We start from the raw sequence: 22,848 nt of genomic DNA on the forward strand, positions 1-22,848 counted from the left end.
ACATACCATGTAAGTCGTTAATTCATATATTTATGGCATGCAAAAGTATGTAGTAAAAATTATATGTTTTTACGACTTACAAAAATAAGTCGTAAAATATTTGTACTTAAGACGACATACATTTCATGTTGTAAAATATTATAACTTTACATGGCATGCTAAATGAATGTCATGAAAACTTTTACAAAAAAAAAAAAAAAAAAAATTCAATCCGATTTTTTTATGACATGCAAAAGTATGCCGTAAAAAATTGTATATTTTCACTGTATACAAAAATATGTTGTAAAGTATTTACACTTAAAGACAACATACATTTCATGTCGTAAAATATTAAATTTTATATTTTTTTTGAATTTAGTGATTTTTTTAGAAAATTAAAAAATATTTTCCTTCTAAGTATATGTAAATTATTTGAATTTAAAAAGCAAAAAAAAAAATTTATTTAAAAACTTACGCCACACTCCCGCTCATTCTAGATCTATCTAGGTTTTGGTCCCAAACTCTTTCATTCTCTAGAGAAATTATATTTTAGTTATAAATAATAATGAAAAATTCTAAATGTTCTTAAATATTTATAAATTTCTAGTAGATATGAATTTTTTTTTTTTTTTTCCCCAATGAACTTGATATTCTATTTATAATCTAGAATTTTTTTTTTCATACAAAAATAATTTATAAACTTATATTTAAATCATTTTGTCTAAAATTTTCTACTCCTATTTTTTTTATTATTAATATTATTAAAATTATACCTTCTGTGTATCCCAAATTTTTTATTTATTAATATTGTCATTTGTTTGCATCCCACAGAACATATGCTAATTATTATTTGAGGTATACGAAATACATTTAATCTTTGTTTAATATTAAATAAAAAATAAAAAATACTTATTATATGATAAATATATATATTATTATATTAAAATTTATGTTCATATTAGAGAGGGTAGTTAAACAATATTAAGAATTTTAATTATTAAATATTCTACATAATATAAAATTTACATTATATGAGTTTCACTCCCATATGACTATTTGGTATAATATTTAATAATTTATTTAGAGTTTTTGACATTTTTTATATAAGTTAAATATTTTTATGTTATGTGATTAACGTATCATTTTTGTCTAATTTTAAAAATAAATTTCAACTTCGTTTGATATATCCTTCCATGTTTTGACCTATTGTGTCCTGATTTAATTTCAATTATACCCAAAAACACATATTAATTATTTATTATTATCCTCATAGTCATCTCTATCTCTCTCCTAAATTCCTCCAAAATTCAGCGGCAGCTCCAAAGCTTGTGCTTACTAAAAACCAGACTCGGCCTCGTTTGGCAACAGCTAATTTAGTAATTTTTTAGTTAGGTTAATTTAATAATTTTTTAGTTATTTGGCTAAAAAAGTAGGTAAAAAAACTTGTATGTTTGGATTTTTGACTAATTACGAAAAGATGTACAAAAAATAGAAAGAAAAGAAAATCTTTAACTTTTTAGTATAAATTATTGACTTTTTAACTAATTTAATAACTTTTTGACTAATTGATTAAAATGGCCTCGGGCCAAACGAGTCACTTTCACAACCAAATTCGCAAACATTTTTAGAGGGACAAAGTTCATCGACAATCGTCTTTTCATCTCAGACTCTCTCTGTCACTGCTATTTCAGTTCTCTATTCGGTAATTTCGCTCTTGATTCTATGTTTTTTTTCATTTTTTTGATCTCAATCTCTACTTATTTTCACAAGTATAGATTGATTAGGTCGAATTTTTCAATATCAGCATTGTCTTCAATTCTTGATTCCTTCAATTCCGCCTCCAATTTTTATTTCAATGTTCTTAATTCACTCTCTCTTGCTCGCTCTTAATCAAGAATTGATTCCGAGCCACAGTGATGTTAGTTACACGAGCACCAATCGATTGATTCCGAGCTTGGCGTTTGATTCTAATTTCGAGCTTGGAGTTCGATTCTGATTCTGAGCCCTTTCCACGGATTTGATTTCTTTGTGAGTTTCTAACTTATTCAGTTTCCTCTCATTCTAGAAGCGTTCGTATTTGATGCAATTGGTGTGTTAGGTTAAATGACGGTTGAAATGATTGTCAATGATCGATTGAAATTAATTATGTGATTTTTTTGTGATGTTTCTCTGTGATTTGATTGGATTAATTTTGAAAGCGTCTTCATTCAATGTTTGTTAACCATTTCTGATCTAAGTTTTGTCTTCATTTTGGTTCTCCGGAGAAATTTAGAGTACGAATTGTGACTTATTGAGTTCCTCATGAAAATCAAACTTGCATTCATCTTTGTAATTTCATATGGTACTCTTTCCTTACCATTTGACAATCATTTGTTGAAACACTCAGGTTTATGCAAAATCTCAAACACAAAATTGCATTCCCTAGGTAACTGTAGACGTAGTTAGGGGATACCTGCACAAGTCATTGTCTGCCACTGTGGAGTTCATAATTGAGAGTTAAAAAGGTATATGCATATTCTATTTCTTGATTTCTCCTGTACAAAATAATCAATGCATGGCCATGCATGGCCCAAGACTAGCTACAAAATGACACTAGGGTTAAACAATGTGTGTCCCTTTGTGCTTCGCATTCACATTCAACAGAAGAGGAGGGGATAGAACAAGAAAAGAGACAGAGATGGCCAGAGTGTGTGTGTGAGTGGGCTGCCCTGTGGTCTCCACTGATGTTGCAAACTTATGTCAATCTCCAACATATATATGTACTACTACTTACTTACTTACTTACTTACTTACTGTTCAATATATTCCCCCAACAAAATAAAATTTCATCTTCCCCCTCATTCACATAGATATATATGTTTGACCTCCCTGACTAATTTATGTCCTTCTGCTCGATTGTTATTAATATATATGGAAAATTCGTTGCGCGACTACTGCAATTGTTCAATTCAGTCATCCCAACATGTTTCGAAACAATTAGGACTAAAAATTGTAACATTTTTTTATTTTTATTTTTGTTTTTGTTTTTGTTTTTAATTTGTACTTCATAAAAATTAGATAAGTTAGTACACGTGACCCCTGAGTCTCATGTGTCTCCGCCCCTATAGAGAAACAACAAGGGAGGAGAGAAGGCGGAGAGGGGCGACAATGGACGTGACCCCTGAGTCTCATGTCCTCGTTTTATCTTCTCACTGCTTTACATTTTCAGTTAGTTCCCATGAAAACAATGAGTTTCTGATTCTAAGAGAGTCTTTTCGCTTATCCATATCGTTTCTATTTCAGTTAGATGCTTATTTTATGGACGTTTTTGTTTGTGTGCCGTTGTATCCCTTTATACTTGTATCTGGAAATTATAATACTTGATTCTGGCAGGCTGGCGACTATAAATTTTTCCTTTGACAAATGTTGCATTGTAAACCTGGAAAAGCTCTCTCTGATCAGCTTTAAAATTCCCTGCAGATGTGCTTTACCATTCAGATTTTTTCCCTGGACTTGAGGGGATGTTGTCTAAGTCTATATGGGATGAACTCTCTCCAAAGTGGCCAAAATCATATCCTTATTGATTTAGTGGGTTATAGTTTGTTGCTCTAACTTACATATCATTTTGATGTATCTCTTTTAAAACATTTTCTTTGACAAAAAAATTTCACTTACTGGGATGATTGGTTGAGGTTGAAAGAGAATCACAAAGGTCGACAATTTATTCGTCCTAAAGTATGCAGAACATATAATTTTGGTGAGCATGTATGTACACCTACAATTGTGTATCAGTATCATAATATTTATTATCCAAGCGATTATTGTGTGTTCAAATTGAAAAATTTATGCTTTGAACTATTTATTGTATACTTCTAAAAGTCTATATATTTGTATGTGTTCATAGCACCTCCAGAATTGCTACTCTTTCTTGAAACAAGAAGCTCACAGGAAAACATAAATATTTTATTGTTTTGATTGCTTGAAAGTGTCTTTGAGTTAATTTTTTGCTTTCTTTTATTAACTACAACTCTGTATGTTGAAACGAGCTAGATATTCACTGCTTTCACGGTGTACCAAATCTCATCTAATGCTATCACAGTGAAAGATTCTTTTACATATCATAATATGTGGATTCCTGACAGTTGTGCTAGTGACAATGCAAAGATTTGTGCAGTTGTGTACACTTCGTCGATTCTCTAAATAATAGACATGACCTTCTAACTCAGTGTACACTATTGGGTCATGCAGTTCCCGAAAAGTTACTTTTAGGTTGGAAACATGTTCCAGAGAAACCCATGTAGAAGGCAACTTTAAAGAAATTTTAAGGGAAACCTCTGAGAAACAGTTTGGAAACATTCTAGAAGTTCTTGTGAAACTAGTGGGGAGCCAGTTTTTCCTTGCAGGGTTCTAGTTTGGGCCAGTTTTTCAAACAAAAACTTGAGCCAATTAAGCTGAACGATGTCCAGGCATGTGACTATTTCTTCTGCATTTTAAAAAAATAAAAAAAATCTGGTATTAGTTTGTATAAATTTCTTACAGCGTCAATGATTTTTTAATTTTGCTGAAAAGGTTGATTGGAAGTCGATGGATCTGAGCTACATGATGGAGGTATAAGATACATGCAGCTTACCAATAAGATATATGCAAAAATGATCATCTGAGATGAACTCAGTTTTTTCTATATTTTTGCCTAATCCTTTTTTTTTTTTTTTTGTTATTATTTTGTAGGATAATTATCTTAAGCACTTTGTTGACATGGTTAAAAAGGCAAAACCTGTTGATGGAGCTGATACTGTTCTGAAGGCATATAATATAGATGGTGATGTGCATGTCCATTACAAAGACCAGGCAAATTTTGAACGCATTTCACACCAATTTGGCATTTTTGAAGAATGAAAGGTACTTCAATTCATATTCTTTTTTCTAACTATAACCTATGAAGCATGGACACTCCAAAATTAGTGCCGTGGCGGTGTCCGACACGGGGACACGCCGGGGACACGGGGACACGCCGGGGACACGTATGGGACACGCCAGATGGCGTGTCCCTTTAATTTAATGATTTTTTTGCAGGGGACACGGCAGGGACACGGCGGGGACACGCGTGTCCATATGGGGACACGGCATGGGACACGGCGGGGACACGGCAGGGCTATTTTTATTTTTATTTTTTTTTAATTTAATTTTTTTTTTATTTTTTTAATCTTTTGCCTCTCTTATTTAGTGCTTTTGTGAAAAATATTGTTGGATGTTGAATGTTTTCCCCTTCTCGTCTTAGTTCTTGTTATCGTTTATTATGACTTTTTTGTGAATTTTTTGTGAATGGATGATCTAATTTGTTTAAATGTAATAGTTATGTTTATTCAATTAATGTTACTATGTTAGTGTTTATTAATTTTAATTTAGGATGAATGTAATATGAATCTACATAACACATAAAAATATATAAAATAAATAAAATAAAATTCGCCGTGTCCCCCGCCGTGTCCGTGTCCCCATTTTTTGAAAATTGCCGTGTACCGTGTCCGTGTCCGTGTCCGTATCCGTATCCGTGTCTGTGTCCGTGCTTCATAGACTATAACTAGGTGGTTTTTAATTGATTTGATTTGGATCTAGTACAGGTTTTGTTGCTAGATCAACAATGAAAATGCATTGGAATTTTACAATGAGAGAGTTGGGTCATTATTTTGGATACAATACTTAAAGCTCAATCTCAATTCAGCTATTTGAACCTACACACACCTTGTTGGCTTTTAGAAAATGATCAGTGGAACCTATGTCATTTAAAACTTTTGGCATTATTCTTCTCCATTAAATAAAGAAAATCTTAATGTTACATTGTTGCTATTGCCTCCCAGTGACTAATTTGTAAAGCAATATCCTGTTGTGTGGTGTTTTGATTGTGTTAATTAAGCATGAAATTCTTTTCTAACTGTAACTGATATCAAAATTCTTTCCCCCCTCTTTCTCGCCCATGCTCTGATGCACTTAACATGCAGATATAGAATATAGTTTTCCTGATGATGTAGAGTAGTAAGGTATTTTCCACATGTACTGCATGCTTGTTCTACCAGTAGTTCTCATCGTTTAAAATTGTTTGTGTGCATCCCCTCTTCCTAGAAATGGCTCCTTGTATTATTTCCTTTTTTTCGCAGGATGGTGTGCCAAGAACAACATACAAAGGAGTAGTAGTTTTCCGGTACCAAACCCCAAGACATGTATTCCTTGTTGGCCCAGAATCTTTCCAACTGCTTGGAATTGAACATGCTCAGTAACAATCGAGGTTAGTGATTGCATGCCTTATTTTATCTTGATTGGTAGCATTGGTTTTGAGCTGAAATCTAGAAGATGCATAGCTTCTTTTTCATTTATGTCAAAATATGTGAACTAATCATGAATGTTGTTCTCTCTCTCTCTCTCTCTCTCTCTCTCTCTCTCTCTAGTACTGACAGATTTTGTTAAGAGAAAATAATCCAAGAGTTCGGCTTCTGCAAAAGAATTGCTTTGGAGTCACGAAAAGTTACACTTCTAATCAAACAGAGACAGAGAGCCACAACAATGCTTGTTATTGCTTGATTTTCTTGACAAGCAAGATTTTGCTTTGACACATGTAAGACCTTCAAATTATTTGCAAAAAATGCCACATCTTTGTGGTACTCAAAGTTGTTATTTTCCTGAGATAAGTAAATACACAACACAATTGAATACAGAAGAAAATGATAGTTTTGTAGGTTTTTGAATGTTTTTTTAAAGTTATTTTTATGTTTGAGTTCAACCTATACCTTCAAAGCGAGGAATTACACTATTTACCTTGCAAATACGGCAAACAAAATTATTTTTATAGTTATTTTTATATACATAAATATATTAAAAATGACCTTCTACGGCATATAAAATTATGTCGTAAAAAGTGTGATGATTTATGACATACAAGAAAATGCCGTAAAATATTATATACGGCATACAAAGTATGCTATAAATATTTTCAAAATAACCTTTTACAGCATACAAAATTATGTCGTGAAAATTGTGATGATTTATGACATGCAAGAAAATGCTGTAAAATATTATATACAGCATACAAAGTAAGCCATAAATATTTTCAAAATAACCTTTTACGGCATGTAAAATTATGCCATAAAAAGTATGATGATTTATGGCATGACAAAAATGTCGTAAAAAATTATATACGACATACAGACTATGTTATTAATGTTTAATTTATTACTTTTTACAACTTTACTTGTTTGTCGTAAATGAGGCTCAACTTTTTACGGCATGTCATATAACGGCATTTGTGTGCATGTCGTGAAAGAGTTTTTACGGCATGCATTGCAAGCCATAAAAATTCAGTTTTGTTGTAGTGATTGTTTCTTACTTTTTCAAGAGAGCAAGGAATCACCAAGAAACATATTGAAACCAGACATAGACTTGCGATCAGCAACATCACCAGCCCAATCAAAATCAGCATAAGCCACCAAGTCCAAAGAAGAAGTAGAGAATAACAGTAAATCCTGAAAGATGGTACCTGAGATAGCGAAGAATGCGAACCAAAATAGCCCAATGGGTAGAGCGAGGAGCAGAAATGAACTGACTAACCACATGAACAACATAAGCAAGATCAGGGAGAGTGACAGTCAGATAAACTAAACAACCCACAAGTTCGCAATATAAAATGGTATCATCTAAAGGGACACCATCAGTAGAGTTGAGCTTTATATTAAGATCAATATGTATATCAAAAACCTTAGTATCAATAAGACTAGCAAGGTGAATCACCCTATTAACATACTTAGCCTGAGACAGAAAATAGCCCTTTAGAGAAGAAGCAACCTCAATATAAAAAAATACCACAATGGACCCAGATCATTCATTTCGAATGTGAAGAAGAGATACTACTTGACCTCAGAAAGATAGCAAAAAAGTCAGAACCAGTGATGATCATATCATTCACACATAGTAAGAGAGCAACAAAACTAGCAAAGGTATGTCTCAGAAATAAAGCAAAGTCAAAAGCAGAATGATGAAAGCCAAGCTTAGTAACAGCAGTCTAAAAGCAATCATACTAAGCACGAGGAGATTGCTTTAGACCATAAAGAGTAAGCCGAAGACAACAAACCTATCTAGAGAAATTGTGAAGGTCAGGGGAGGACGCATGTAAACCTCCTCAGCGAGATGACCATTAAGAAACGCATTCTTAACATTTATCTGATAAAGAGGCTAATGGCGAACAACAGCGACAGACATCAAAGTACAGACAGTAGTCATCTTGGCAATAAGGGTAAAGATCTCCTCATAATCATTACCATACTCCTGTGAAAGACCCTTGGCAACCAGGCGAGCCTTGTAACACTCAAGAGAACCATCATAATGAGTCTTGACTCTGTAGACCTATTTGCAACTAACCAAATTCTTACCAGCAGGCAAAGGAACCAACTCCCAAGTACTAGTTTTCTATAAAGTAGACAACTCATCCTCCATAGCTCGAATCCAATTAGGATCTTGACACGTTTCCTTGTAAGACTGAGGTTCTGAAAAAGAATGAATAACAAACAAAAACGTATAATAGGAAGCAGAAAAACATGTATTAGACCAACCCAACCTGTTTAGAGGACAACGTACTCAAGTAGGATATTGGTGGGCAACAGGATCAGAGTCGTCAGAAGCAGAAGAAGGAGCAACCGGGGCAGAGACAACTGGTGGAAAGGAAGCCTTGCGACAAGAATAGACTAACAACGGAGGAGGAGGAGAAGCCGAAGGAGGAAAAATGGCTAGAGGTGAAGCAGGAGGAAAAGTATGAATAGCCTCAGGGGGGTCAGTGGAGAGGTATTCAATAGGAGGGGTGAAAGGTGGAGAAAATGGAACAAGCTCAAGAGAAACAGTGGAAATATACTCATCAAACGGGACCTCAAAAGGAAATAGGTCAATGTGAACCAAATCCTCTTTTGAAACTGGAGCAGTGAGATGGGGAAGCTGAAAGAAAGACACAAGTTCAAGAAAAGCAACATGGCGAGAGACATAAAAGCGACGAGAGATGGAGTTATAACAGCGATAGCATTTCTGAGTAATACTGAGACTGTAACCCAAAAAGGCACATATGACAGACCAGGCACTTAGTTTGGTCCTATCTTTACAGGGAAGAAGGACAAAACAAGCAAACCTAAAAACACGTAGAAGGGAATAATTAGGAGGTTAGGAATACAGAGCCTCATAAGGAGATCGTCCAGAGAGAAACGGAGTCGATATGCAGTTGAGTAGAAAAGCAGCAGTAAGAACTGCCTCACCTCAGAATGGTACCGGAACAAAGGCAAAGAGAATGAGAGATCAAGCTACATCAAGGAGATGACGGTGTTTACGCTCAACATGACCATTTTGGACAGGTATATCAGTACAGAAAGTTTGATGAAGGGTATCCAAATTGACCAAATACTCATAGAATTAGATTTTAAAGTATTCATTACCCAAGTTAGACCGTAGCATTTTAATTGTAGTCCTAAACTGTGTAATGATCATAGACTGAAAGGTATGGCAGATCGAGTAAAAGTCAGATTTATGAGCCATCAGATAAACCCAAGTATAACGGGTACAATTATCAATAAAGGAAACACAATATGCAGAACCCCCTTTAGTAAGAACAGGAGAAGGTTCCCAGGCATCAGTATAGACAAGAGAAAAAGGGAAAATAAAAATAGAGAAACTTTTATTAAAAGATAAAGCTATCATTTTAGCAAGTTTACACCATCGACATTCATTAACATGACTAGGAAAAACTTTACCCAACAATCCTGACTGAGTTAAAGACCGTAAACGATCAACTGACAAATGACCGAGGCGAGAATGCCATAAATAAAACTGACTCGATTGAGAATCTAACTGAAACGATAAAAATGCAACGGGAGAGGTAGATAGAGGAAGATACAGGCTTTCCACCATATGAGATTTCCAACTTTACGGGCGATCGCAACTGCTTTTTGAATGCTCAATCCTACACACAATAAACAGAAAAAGAAAATATAACATCTAAACCAGAAGTATCAAGTTGACTGATAGAAAGAAAGCTGACAAATAGTTAAGGAACATAAAGAACAGAGGCCCCGTTTGTTTTGGGTTACAGGGAGGGGATTGGGATTCATAGTGAGGTGGGACTCACTAATATCATGTTTGTTTTGAGAGATGGAGAGGGAATTCGTAATCCCCTCCGGACTACAAATCCCCTTGGGGAGGGGATTAGGATAAGCCTAGGGAAGATGGTATTAGAAAAATAGTGAGGGAATTAGAATTTTTTTTTATTTTTTATATATTGGGAATTTTTTTATAAATATTAATGTTTAATTTTTTTATATTTTTTTATTTGTTTTATTATTTTATATAAAAATAATTTAATAATTCCTACACTAACAACTATCATCAAAACAAACACAATTTTACTTAATGCCCTCACTATCAATCCCCTCACTAACAATCCCCTCACTATGAATCATCTTCATTCTATCTCTGAAAACAAACGGGGCCAGAGGGAATAACAGCAGCAGACATGGCAGAAGGTAAAAACCCAATGGATAAGACAGACATACCAAACCCATTAGCAGTATTAATAGTAATAGAAAAAGGATGAGGGATACAGTTTTAGAGAAAAGAAAAGTGAGGAGTCATATTATATGAGAGTCACCAGAATCAAAAAGCCAAACAGAAGAAGGAATACCTGAAGAGAACCCAAGTAAACCTGAATGAAGAAAGGTGAGAGCAGAGATAGATGAAGATGACTGAGAGGTGGACAAGATCTGCTGAAGTTGAGCAAGCTAAGTACTCAAGGAAACCAAATCAGGACCTGGAGCCGGAGTGGATGCAGTATAAGCAGAGGGAGGCTAGAAAGAACTCTGAGTAGGAACTCGGGACTGAGACTGCTAAGAAGATGAACGTCCCTTCCTTGGACAGTTGTACTTCCAATAACCCTTCTGATGGCAGAAAACACACTCATCTGATACTAAGGGCCTTTCTTTTTGGCTTGGCAGAAGGCTAAAGCTGAGAAGGAGTCGCCAATAGGAGTGGTTGTGTAGGCGCTAAGAAAATCAAAGGGGACACGGTCTGACTGGCCGTCTTGAGACGGGTTTCCTCAGAAAGGAGCTCACGAACAATATCATCTACAGAAGGAAGAGGAGACCGATGAAGAATGCCATCACGGACAGCCTCATACTAAGGGGAGAGAGCTATTAAGAACTGTACTAAATGACCCTGCTCCTAAAACTCAACATAAGCATCGAGACTCTTAAGGCTAGACGGTTTCATGAGAGCCAGCTGATCCTAGAGGCTTGTCATCTCAATATAAAAGTCCTGAATAGATGTATCCCGCTTGCGACCACCCTGAATATCTATTTCCAATTCATACCGTTTGGCAAAATTGGACTGCTGATAAACACCTTGTATATACTCCCATACTTCTTTTGCAGTACAGTATTTGGACATGATCACCCCAATTCGGTCATTTACAGAGTTATGAAACAAGGTTAGAATTGCCACAATCTTAAGTGTCACAGGAAGTCAAATAATCTTCATTTTTCGGGTTCGATGGACGAGGAACAGAACCAGATACATAGCCCTATTTTTTCTGACCAAGAAGAAAATTCTTCATAATACTGGCTCAATAAACATAATTGTCACTAGTGAGTTTGCACTTGATGGCCTAGATTTTAGTGTCCGACATTGTAATAAAACAAAGATGATGGGCCGAAGTATAATGTCTCAAAAAATTGATACCAAAAAACCAAAAAATCATAAACCAAGGGGCTAAAGTGTGAAAAAAAGATAAGTAATAGGTCAAATAGCAAGTCCAGAGAAACTAAGACACAGAGATAACTACCACGAATACAGAGAGAACTAAGAGAGAAAGAGACACACCAAATCCAGATGCAGCAGATGAAGGAACAGAAAGACCGTGATGATGTATCGACCCAAAAGAGAAATCGAGGCCAACGAACTAGAAACAGAGGCCAACCAACTAGAATCAGAAACCAAATTGTCAGTCGAACAGACCCGACAAACCACAATGTGTGTTCGAGTATCCAAACCATAGAGAGAGACACGATAGATCCCTGAGTAGTGACTTCAGACCAAGCACCAAAGGATTGTCGCGACTTCGAAGAAGACCAGAGAACAGAGAGGCCTTCATGACTTTAGAGAAGCCTAAAGAAGACTTCGAACAACAGGCGTGAACGCAGAGAAAGAACTTCAAATAATCAAGGCCAGACCTAGGGTTTCGAACGTGACTCTGATACCATGTAAGATTTCTGTATATTGTATATTCAATTGTGTATTTGATTACAACAAGACCGTAGATTATATAGTCCTAACTCCTAAACCAAAAAAGAAAAACACAATCACACCTCAATCACGCCTATACACAATCACGACTATAATATGTACAACCATAATCATGCCAAATATAGAATATACACAATATAGTCTCCCAATCTCTACCTTGGGCAGTGGAGGCGAAGGGCATCTCCTCATTTTGACAAGGCATACTAATTGGGTTTGGACAATAAGATCATTATCAGATAATCTTGGAAGGAATTCTATCCTAGTCATAACAATAGGCTTACACTGATCGGGATCCTATTCTTGGGACATCTCAATTTAAATATTATTTTAAACTCCTCATCTATAAAAGGAGAACTCGTCCCATCTTAGTCATCAATCCATCAGACTCTGTATTGTGGGTTTCAACAAAATGCTAGTGTTGCTCTTCAACCAAGTGTCTCTAATGCTCTCAACTCTCTGTTTACAGTATCCATCTCTCTACTTTGGCTTTGGTACCCTCTTCAGAAAGAAGAAAAGAAAGAACACACTGTTGTGTTTGAGGCTTAGGCATCATTCATATGCACTAAACCTAGGTCCAAGCCAACATGTCTGATTAATAATAATGACGACTTCTAAAAGTGAAGAGTACATGAATGCAAGTCTGCAACTCAATAATGAAAAGATGTGAATGGAGCCGCTGAGTTGTTTGCATGAACAAGGAACATAGGGATGATGGATTCCTGCTGATTTCCATTCTGAAGCCTCAGAAATAGCACAAATGGATGGTAAATACTTGTGCCCAAGAGCAAGAGGAAGTGCCTACTGTACTTTGTATGGGAAGGAACCAAAAAAAGGAAAATCTAACAAAGTTGTGAAAAAAACCTCAAAGGAGAAACCATTTCCTGAGAAAACCAATCTTCTACAATTACATGGATCATTTTGGATATCATCTGGTAGCATGGCAGTGAACATCCCCCAAGCATTTAATACACCTCAAAAAGACCATAAGCATCAAAAGATCGGGAATAATATCTTGTGTCCTGATTTTTTAAAATTGTCATGCCGGCATATCAGTACTATAATATATCCATCTTCGTATCTATATCTGTGCTTCTTAGTAGATTTATGCGGACTCTACAAAGTTGGACTAAACATGCATTTTGGCTGTTCAGTACACGAGAGAAAAAAAATGTAGGCTTGGGGGGTGCTGATGCAGAATTTTAGCCTGTGAAGAAAGAAAAGTAAAAACTAAAATCCGAATCAGCAGACGTATGATTACCACAGCTCAGCCTAGTTTATGGAGGTAGGGAGTTTGCCATTCAAATGGTTAACTGGAGGGATGAGGCCTACGAAAATCAACCTATTTGAAATTGTTGAATACAAAACATCTATTACATTAATCAGAACATTCCATTCTTACTGCACAGAGTCAAAACTCATTAGATGATGATGCTCTGTCAGCTGATGGACCAGAGACCTATTCTTGAAACATTTTTGGTGATGGTATATGCTCCTGACAATATGAAAGAAGAAACAGGGAAGGTGGTTCCTTAAAATCATCACAATCAAACATATCTTTAACTTTACCGCATCACCAAACAATAAGATCACAACATTCTACAATTAATACAACAAATTCTTCAATTGAGTATAATTTGTGCTTATTGAGAAGCCAAAGCTTAATGAATGTAACAAATTCTCCAATTGCATTGAACCATAATATGACATAAAACAAACTACTTTCAACATAACATTGAAACAAACTAATTTCATCACAACATTGACTCTCTACAGCATGAGATGACCTAAAAAAAACCTAAATAACTCATTGGAAACACACTTCCAATAGAGTGGACTAGCATATACTATCAAAGGTCTTATGTTTTTTTGAAAAAACAAGAGCTTTCAATTACCCTCACCTCCAAGCAATCCGCATCAATTTCCACTACTCAGACCGGTTTGCGTACCTCTCCACATTCTTATCCAGATTCAGACCCACCATAGCCTCACCCAAACCACAGCTCACCTCAGCAAGCACCTCCGGATCGCTATAATGCGTGACAGCCTGCACAATCGCTCGAGCTCTCCTAGCCGGGTCACCGCTCTTGAACACCCCAGACCCCACAAACACTCCATCACACCCCAATTGCATCATCAAAGCCGCATCTGCTGGCGTCGCGACACCACCAGCAGCAAAATGCACAACGGGAAGCCGCCCTAGCTGTTTCGTCTGCATTACCAAATCGTATGGTGCAGCAATCTTTTTAGCGAAGGTGAAAACCTCATCATCATCCATGTTCCGCAAAACCCTAATATCCCCCATCACTGACCTCACATGCCTCACCGCCTCAATTATATTTCCAGTACCTGCAGAGATGGTTCAATCATTAGGCCACTTAATTGGTCACTCAAGACCGATTTTATTGTTGAAAGTTCCAATTTTTTAAGGATTAATTTCACTTTTATCCACTAAATTACCCTTATTTTATTTTTCATTTCATCCATAAACTATCAATTTCCTCTATTTGGTGCCTAAAGTTTCAAATTTAAGTTCATGTGATGCAATTGGTCCAATTAGAGACAATAGTTTGGCATCCTCCAAAAAATTCAAAAAGTCAAAAAGTCACTATCTTATTTAAGTCACATCATCTTATTTAAGTCACATCACCTCTCTAACACATCACTTCAAACCCAACCCAAATCCAACCCATATTTCATAAAAAGTCAAAAAGTGCACTTATTTAGTCTTCCCAAACTTAGCCTAATTTAAAAACAAAGATTATTGAACAATTTTAAATCATACAACAAAACACTCATTTTCTTATAATTTAGATCAATCAACACCCCACAACCAATTTGATGAGTGTTTGTTTATATCATTTAAGTTTTTAAAATTTTAAATTATATTTTTACTCATCAAATTAGGATTTAAGCATTACTAATTTGTACAATCATATATTCAATTGGATCGCATAGACAAAAATCAGAATCTTTAGGATTAAATAAACAAAACTAATAAATTAATGACGAAATAGAAAAAATAATAATAGTTTAGGGGATAAAAATTAGTTAAGACTATTTTTTAAATGCATGGATGAACAATTTTAGTATTATATAAAATTTGCAATTATTTCTTTTCTTTTCTCTTCCCAAGCTCTCCAATTTTGGAAAATATTCAAAAGTGAGTTATAAGCTATGTTACATGAATTCAGGTACAAGTATCAAGTGCGGGTGCGTATTCAAGCATTAGACCCTCATAAATTTTAATCTTAGGATCTTGAGATAGGTATCCAAAATTGAGTGCGAGTGTGTATCCAAGCGTCAGACCCTCATAAATTTGAAATACGTATCCAAAATTTGATATGGGTACGGAGACGTGTCATATATGCGTATATATTACATATTATATAATATTCTCAAATGAAATGTTGTAAATTATATCAAAATTTACTTGAAATTGAATAGAATTCAGGAAAAAATATGAAATTTTTATATCTAATTAATGAGAGAGCTAAAAATATTACTTTACTAGCAAATATGAGTTTCTTCTTCTCATATATTAACAAATTAAAGGATTTTAGTGTCTAAATTAGATATAAGTGTTAGACACATATCTCACACCCTTATCCATGTCATATCATATCATGTGAACACGGTAGTATTATGAAGAAAATAGAAGAGTCCATGTAACACAAGTTATAAAAGAAATAAATTTCTCTCATTTTTTTTTTCCTATTTCTCCTCATTTCTCTCTCTTTTAGTCAAAACAAAGTCACACAATCGAAATAACAAGCTGTAAAATAAATAAGACACCATTCTAAGAGGGTGTTTGATCTCATTAAAAAGCGACCTCTTTTTACAATTTTTTTTTATCTTCAGTGACTTTTTTTCAAAATTATATCAATTTTTTTTACTTTTCAAGTTCATCTTGTGTTGTCTTGTCTTGCGGAGACGAATTAAAACATAATTTTTTTAAAAAAAAACTCCCAAACAAAATTGAAACCAAAATAAGCCAACCAAAAAAAAAAAATCTACTATTTTTTACTTCTTTTTGTCTTTCTGAATTTTTTAAAAGTTTTTCAAATTTTCTATTCGTCTCGTTCAAACCAAATGTAAAAATCGAAAATACTTTTAAAAATTTTGTACGAGTTCGCTAAAAATAAAAAATTCTCCTAATTTTTTTTTTTTTTCCCTATTTCTTCTCATTACTCTGTTTTTAACAAATCAAACATGTAATTAGCACTAACATAATAAATAAATTTCTTTTCTTTTCTTCCCAAAATCACTCAATCCACACAAAAACAATCTGTAAAATAAGACAATCATTGTAATTGAGATTACCTGCTTCCCCTTTGGTGCGAATCATCGCGGCCCCTTCGCGAATCCGCCGGAGGGCTTCACCGAGATTCCGGCATCCGCATACAAAAGGAATTCGAAAATTATGCTTGTTGATATGGTTCTCATCATCAGCGAGAGTCAAGACCTCGCTCTCATCAACATAATCGATTCCAATCGCTTCCAGAATTTGAGCCTCGACGAAGTGGCCGATCCGAGCCTTGGCCATGACGGGAATCGTGACGGCGTTCTTGATCTCTTTGATCAGCTGAGGGTCGCTCATCCGAGCCACGCCGCCTTGGGCTCGGATGTCGGCCGGGACTCGCTCGAGCGCCATGACGGCGCAGGCGCCGGCTTCCTCGGCGATTCTGGCTTGGTCGGCGTTAACGACGTCCATGATGACGCCGCCTCGGAGCATTTGGGCGAGGCCGACTTTAACGGAGAAAGTGGATTTCTTTGCTTCTGTTATTGCGCCGTTTCCGTACACTGCTACTACTCCGGTTCCGGCCATTTTTACAGAGAGAGAGAGAGATGGGGATAGCGAATGGTGTGGGGGAATGAGTGATATAAATAAGAGTGGCGTTTGAATGGCTCCTGCCAAGTTTAATAGCAGTGGTAGCTCGTTTGGTTTCGTTTTTCTGCTGCCTTCTTATTTTTTGTGTTTTTTTTATTTTTAATGAATTTTTTTAATATTTTAAGTAATTTTTTTAATTTTTAGATATATTTAACATAAATATATCTAAAAAATAAAAAATTTGTGAAAAAAACTTTTTAAAAATTCACTAAATACCAAAAATATAAAAAATATATGAAAATTCAGTATATTTTTTGTATTTTTATGTATTTATTAATTTTTTAAAATATTTTTCACAAATTTTTTATTTTTTAAATACATCTAAGTAAGGTGCATCTAAAAAACTAAAAAAATGTTTAAAATTTTAAAAATATTCACTAAAAACACGAAAAATAAAAAACTCAATTTTCAAAAAACTTAATTCAGAAAACTTAAACTAAACACTATCATTGAGATTTGTTTAAAACCTAAATTGTTTTTTTTTTTAATTTTAAAAATTATAAATATTTTTTTGTTAAAATTTTTTATTTAATAAAATTAATTACAAAAATGAAATTTATAATTATCCTTTTATATAATAATAAAATTATCTAAATTATTAATTATATTTTTAATATTATTAAAAATTATTAATTGACTTCATAATTTATAATTAAAAGAGACGATTTGTTATGAAATTAAAAATTTCAAGGAGTGAAATGTGTGTGTGTGAATTTCCGACCACACTGCCAATCAAGCACTCAATTTGAGAACACACTCAGTTTGAGAACACTGGTAGAATAGATTAAGCTCGAACGACCTGTCACAAAAAGAAGAGATTCCGGCGATGGTTCGTCCATTCCGGCGATGGTTCGTCCATCCGGGGCACTCCGACGATCAAATCAATTATCTCTTAAAGATAGTAAAAGTACTTAACTCACTATTCAGGACATAAAAAGCATACCTTAAACCGGGTTGCCTCTCTTTTATAGCCAACACAATCCTAGTCTCAATAGAAGCCTAGCTTTAATAGACTTAGGATTACTGCTAATATTGGACTCCTAGTAGGATTGCGATAAACTCTCTCAGAGTCTTATCTTTATCCAAACTGAAATCCTCTCTTATTCTAGGACTCTTGTCCCTTATCCGCTTATCCCGAATTCCGGTATTTCTGCAGATAACCTCGGCCTAGCCGAGATTATCTCGGCGTCATGATCAGGACACGTGGCACCTCGGCTGGTATTTCGGTGACACCTCAGCCACGTGTTGGTACTCAAAAAATATGTCCCCACAAAATGTAATTTTCAAAATTACAAAAGTCATTTATATTTTAATCAAATCTTAGGAGTGTATTTATAATTTATTCTATTATTAAAAAATAATTTATACACAAATTCTTTTCCCCCACCAATTCCATGGCAATAGAAATGTAATTTAATATTATTAGAGACCTAAAAAGTTTATCAAATAACTTATATAGTAAGACATTTGATAAAAAAAATTAACTTTTTTTAATAGTATAATTATTACATTTTAAAATATTGTTCTTTGACTTTTTTTTAGAATATCAATTGTCATAATTATATTTTTAAGTATATAAAAAGAAAAGCAAAATAAGAAATTCATGATATTTTAGTTTTTAATTTTTTAAAATTGACTAATATTTTAAGACAATAAAGAATAAAATAATGGACTAATATTTTGAAAAAAAAAATCTTTTGAGTATCTAGCATTAATTAATTAATAACTCATGCTTATATACTTCTCTCTTCTCTCAAATCTCTCTAACCAATCTTACCACGGGAGATTTGTAAGGCAAAAATTGTATAAATGTAGCACTGATTATTATTATATTAATATTAAAATAATAAGAACTAATAATAATAATAAGAGGTTTTATGCCATAAGTACATTTTTAAATCTTTTAGGCCATTAAACCTATACTCTAATCTCTTTGAGCCAAAATGATGCAATTTGTCTAAAAGGATAATTATTTGTTAAATATTTGTATATCTGTCTATTTGTTGAAGTCAATCAATTTGTCTATTCATTGAAATTCACCAAACTAATTATTTGTTGAATGTTCCACATGTCCCTTATTCAACCCCTATCTGTTAAATATCACATATTTATCTACCTCATCCTGGCAGCGGTGACTTTTCCGGCATGTCCTGATCACCAAATAAGATTTTACCTTGAATTTAATGCCTTGTACCCTTTTGGGATGGACTTTCCACCAATTTTTTCTAATTTTCTCTAAAAAAAAAAAACAAATATATATATAGTGAAAAAAATGAAAGTATTTTTTTATTCATAATGAAAATGAAATAAATGTTATGTGAATTAAAATTTGAATTAATTATATTAAGATTCTTTCAATTATTAGTGAATATCAACCTATTTCTATATATAAACTCGTATATATTAATATTTCAATTATAAAAATATATCACTTTTAACAGTTAAAAAATTTTTCAAAATAGAGGTATTTATACAATTTTTTATAGTTGAAAAGTTCATGTAAAATAATATTTATTAATAGTTAAAAGAGAATTTAGTGTAATTAACATTTAAAACTTTAAAGGAGATTGTAGACCCACACTTTCTCTAAATTTAGGGGGGGAAAAAAAGGTTAGTGGTTGTCCATATATATATATTTATATTTTTGAGTTCACTCTAAATAAATTAAATTTGAGCGTATCTTAAAATTAATTAAAATTTAAATCAAGTTTAAATAATTTATTGTTTGATTTGTTAAAATTTTAAGTTAAATTTAAACAACTTATTATTTGATTTGAAATACTCAACTTTTTATTGACTCAATTAAACTCATTTAAAATCGACTTGAAATGTATACAAATTAAATTGAAACACAATTTGATATTCATTAATTTTTTTAATAATGTTATGTATTATCTATTTCTTTACCTTTTTATATTACCAAAGTATGTATCAAAATTATTATCTAATTTCATTCATTAATTCATTAATAATCGTATTTAAATAAAAGAATCAATCATAAATATTCATGTAAATAATAACACAAAAGCAATAATACATAGCATTTTTTTAAATTTTTAAATCAACACTAAAGGAAGCATGTGTGTGCCACTAACAAATAGCCAATCAAATTTCTCCTTGCTAGCACACAATGAAATATCATTATGTACATATACACACAAATACAGATGATAATGTTATATTTGAGTCGGAATTAAAAATAAAAAATTATTTAAGAGGCTGCGATGAGACCATTGAAAGGCGCCATTCGTTCTCAATCCTATGGACACTAGTTTTTCCTCCCCGTGTTGGACCTATATAAATGGACAAATTTGTTAACAAGTAAACATAATTAATGAATTTATTAAAATTTTGTTCATTCTATGTTTGATTGTGCATTTTATTTTTGTATTCATAATAAAATTATAATACATTATGTGAATTTGAAAAATTTTAATCTTTTTTACAATTTATTATCCGCTGTTTTCTAAATACATATTTATAAGTGTAAAAATTTAAATATAGAATCAGACAACTTATTTTTATGAGATATAATGAGAATGAGTCACATTCATTTAAAATATATATATATATATATATATGATACTGTAATTTATTTTTGTGCTTTAAAAATTTTTCAATAAAATAGATATGCATTACTTGAAGAGAGAGAGAGAGGTCTCCAACTTGCAATTTTCCATTGACTCTCAAAAAAAAAAACCCCCTGCATACCAGGAAGACAAATCAAATCTTTGTTCTCACTAATAACATTAATGTATCAAGAATGTTAAAAATAAAAATAAAAAATAAAAAAGACTTACTGTCACATCATTAATGATACTATTAGAGTACCATTTTTAGTGCTCTCAACTATTTTTCTTATAATTTTGTCCACTACTAAAGATATTAAATTCCTTGAGTTTTTTTAATAAATATTTTCCCCTTTTTTTTATAGTTTATTGAGATTGTGCCATTGACCATTTTTATCAAACAGTGTAAGCATCGTTACTTGGGAGTTACACAACTGAGTCCAAGGACAATGATATCATACATTCCACTTTAATTATTTCCTTTCACTACTTTCAACTTTCAAGGATATTAATTCCTTGAGTTTTTTTAATAAATATTTTCCCCTTTTTTTATAGTTTATTGAGATCGTGCCATTGACCATTTTTATCAAACAGTGCCATTGACCATTTTTATCAAACAGTGTAAGCATCGTTACTTGGGAGTTACACAACTGAGTCCAAGGACAATGATATCATACATCCCACTTTAATTATTTCCTTTCACTACTTTCAACTTTCAAGGAGTTTTAAAATAATCCTCACTCCTCCAAAGTGAAACGAGTGCACATCCTCTCCTTGCAAGGAATACGTGCGAGCGTTCTTGCAACGGTTGAGATTAGTCGATGCACATTCAATAGTTGAGATTAAAAAAAAAAAAAAATTTGAAATTTCTATTCAAATCCCGCCCGTTGCTAGTTATATCACTCAGCTATATTTCACTCAGCCTCACACGAAGCCATCCTCCTCCACCGAACCCATCCTCACCGGCGAGCTGTCCCCTAGACGGCACCGGCGATGACCAGTCCTACTATTCGCTGCTTCGTGAACCATAATTGTTTCCCAGGTTTGTATTCGAAACTCCTGCGATGTGAATTGGATCAAAACTCTGTTTTGGACCAATTTGAAAACTCTGTTTTTTTTTTGGACCAATTTCGAAACTCCTGCACTATGAAATTAGAGGCACAGTACCTGTTATCCCGATGAACGAAACGCTGAAATTATCTCCTTAGGGTTATGTGATTGAGATTGAAATTTCAAAATTAGGGATTTCACTGTGACAAAAATTAGGGCTTTCACTGTGAAACAAATTAGGGCTAACTGATCCAATCCAAGGGCAGAGAGAGAAAGTTGTTAGCTGCCCTGCCCTGCCCTAATCAGCGTCATCTTCATATCATATAGATGAACTAAGTGCCCATTCTGTCAAAGGCAAAACCAAATGATCAGCTTCACATCACTGCACAAGAGAGAATGTTGCTTATATTTTTATATTACAGTCAAAAGGCAATTATGTGTATTTTATCAGTTAATTTTTCACCAGAAAAAGCTATGTATCTAAAAATAAAACAAATCTTGTAGATTAGATTCAAATTTAGTGTGGTGTGAGTCATATCTAAAATAAATTTGATGTATACATTTTTCTCTTTGGTACTTTTTATTTTTTCCCACCTTATCCATTTTCTTATTTAATTAGTTACTGATGACCGCACTGAACTTTGGTTATGATATATGAATAACTTGTTAAAAAATAGATGTACAAAACATTAGTCCAAGACTTTGGCCATGATATATGAACAACTTATGTAGAAAACATTAGTCCAAGATGTGGGCCTCTAGAAAGAAGTCATAGGACCAAAAGATACATACATTCACACTATATGTATATATGAAAATAATAAGAAATTGAGAAATTATTAGATATTATTATGGTATTGTTTACTTGGTTAAATTTCAGGCCATGAGAAACTAGAAATTTATTCTAGCAGTTCTCATGTATGCAGATTTAAAAAATGACTTCTTCTTCTAACATTAGCAACATAAGATTACAATCGAGGCTGTGCAATTGTGGAGGAACCGCTGCCATACGTATTGTAAAAACCAATGAGAATGGAAATGAAGGGCGCTTGTTCTTTGTTTGCC

General features: G+C 33.4%; 1 protein-coding gene, 1 long non-coding RNA gene and 1 pseudogene across 3 annotated transcripts; 2 read left to right on the forward strand and 1 right to left on the reverse strand.

The window, feature by feature from the left end:
- Positions 1 to 1,570: 1,570 nt before the first annotated feature.
- On the forward strand, positions 1,571 to 3,769 carry LOC114283832 (uncharacterized). The gene is made up of 3 exons (XR_014363434.1): positions 1,571 to 1,681; positions 1,875 to 2,007; positions 3,439 to 3,769. It is a non-coding gene; the product is annotated as an uncharacterized LOC114283832 (long non-coding RNA).
- Positions 3,770 to 4,083: 314 nt separating this feature from the next.
- LOC114283843 (alpha-1,3-mannosyl-glycoprotein 2-beta-N-acetylglucosaminyltransferase-like) lies at positions 4,084 to 6,675 on the forward strand (annotated as a pseudogene). Its single transcript, XR_014363322.1, has 6 exons — positions 4,084 to 4,131; positions 4,338 to 4,424; positions 4,528 to 4,566; positions 4,687 to 4,857; positions 6,114 to 6,241; positions 6,402 to 6,675. The product of XR_014363322.1 is annotated as an alpha-1,3-mannosyl-glycoprotein 2-beta-N-acetylglucosaminyltransferase-like (transcript).
- A 7,216-nt stretch (positions 6,676 to 13,891) lies between these two features.
- RSR4 (Aldolase-type TIM barrel family protein) lies at positions 13,892 to 17,234 on the reverse strand. The gene is made up of 2 exons (XM_028226703.2): positions 16,597 to 17,234; positions 13,892 to 14,622 (listed from the first exon to the last, which is right to left on the reverse strand). The coding sequence occupies exons 1-2, from the start codon at positions 17,099 to 17,101 to the stop codon at positions 14,201 to 14,203; spliced, it is 927 nt and encodes a 308-aa protein (XP_028082504.1). The 5' UTR covers positions 17,102 to 17,234; the 3' UTR covers positions 13,892 to 14,200.
- Between the last annotated feature and the right edge of the window lie 5,614 nt (positions 17,235 to 22,848).

This window comes from Camellia sinensis, chromosome 3, assembly GCF_055761805.1.
Source record: "Camellia sinensis isolate YWXY chromosome 3, ASM5576180v1, whole genome shotgun sequence".
NCBI lineage: Eukaryota > Viridiplantae > Streptophyta > Magnoliopsida > Ericales > Theaceae > Camellia > Camellia sinensis.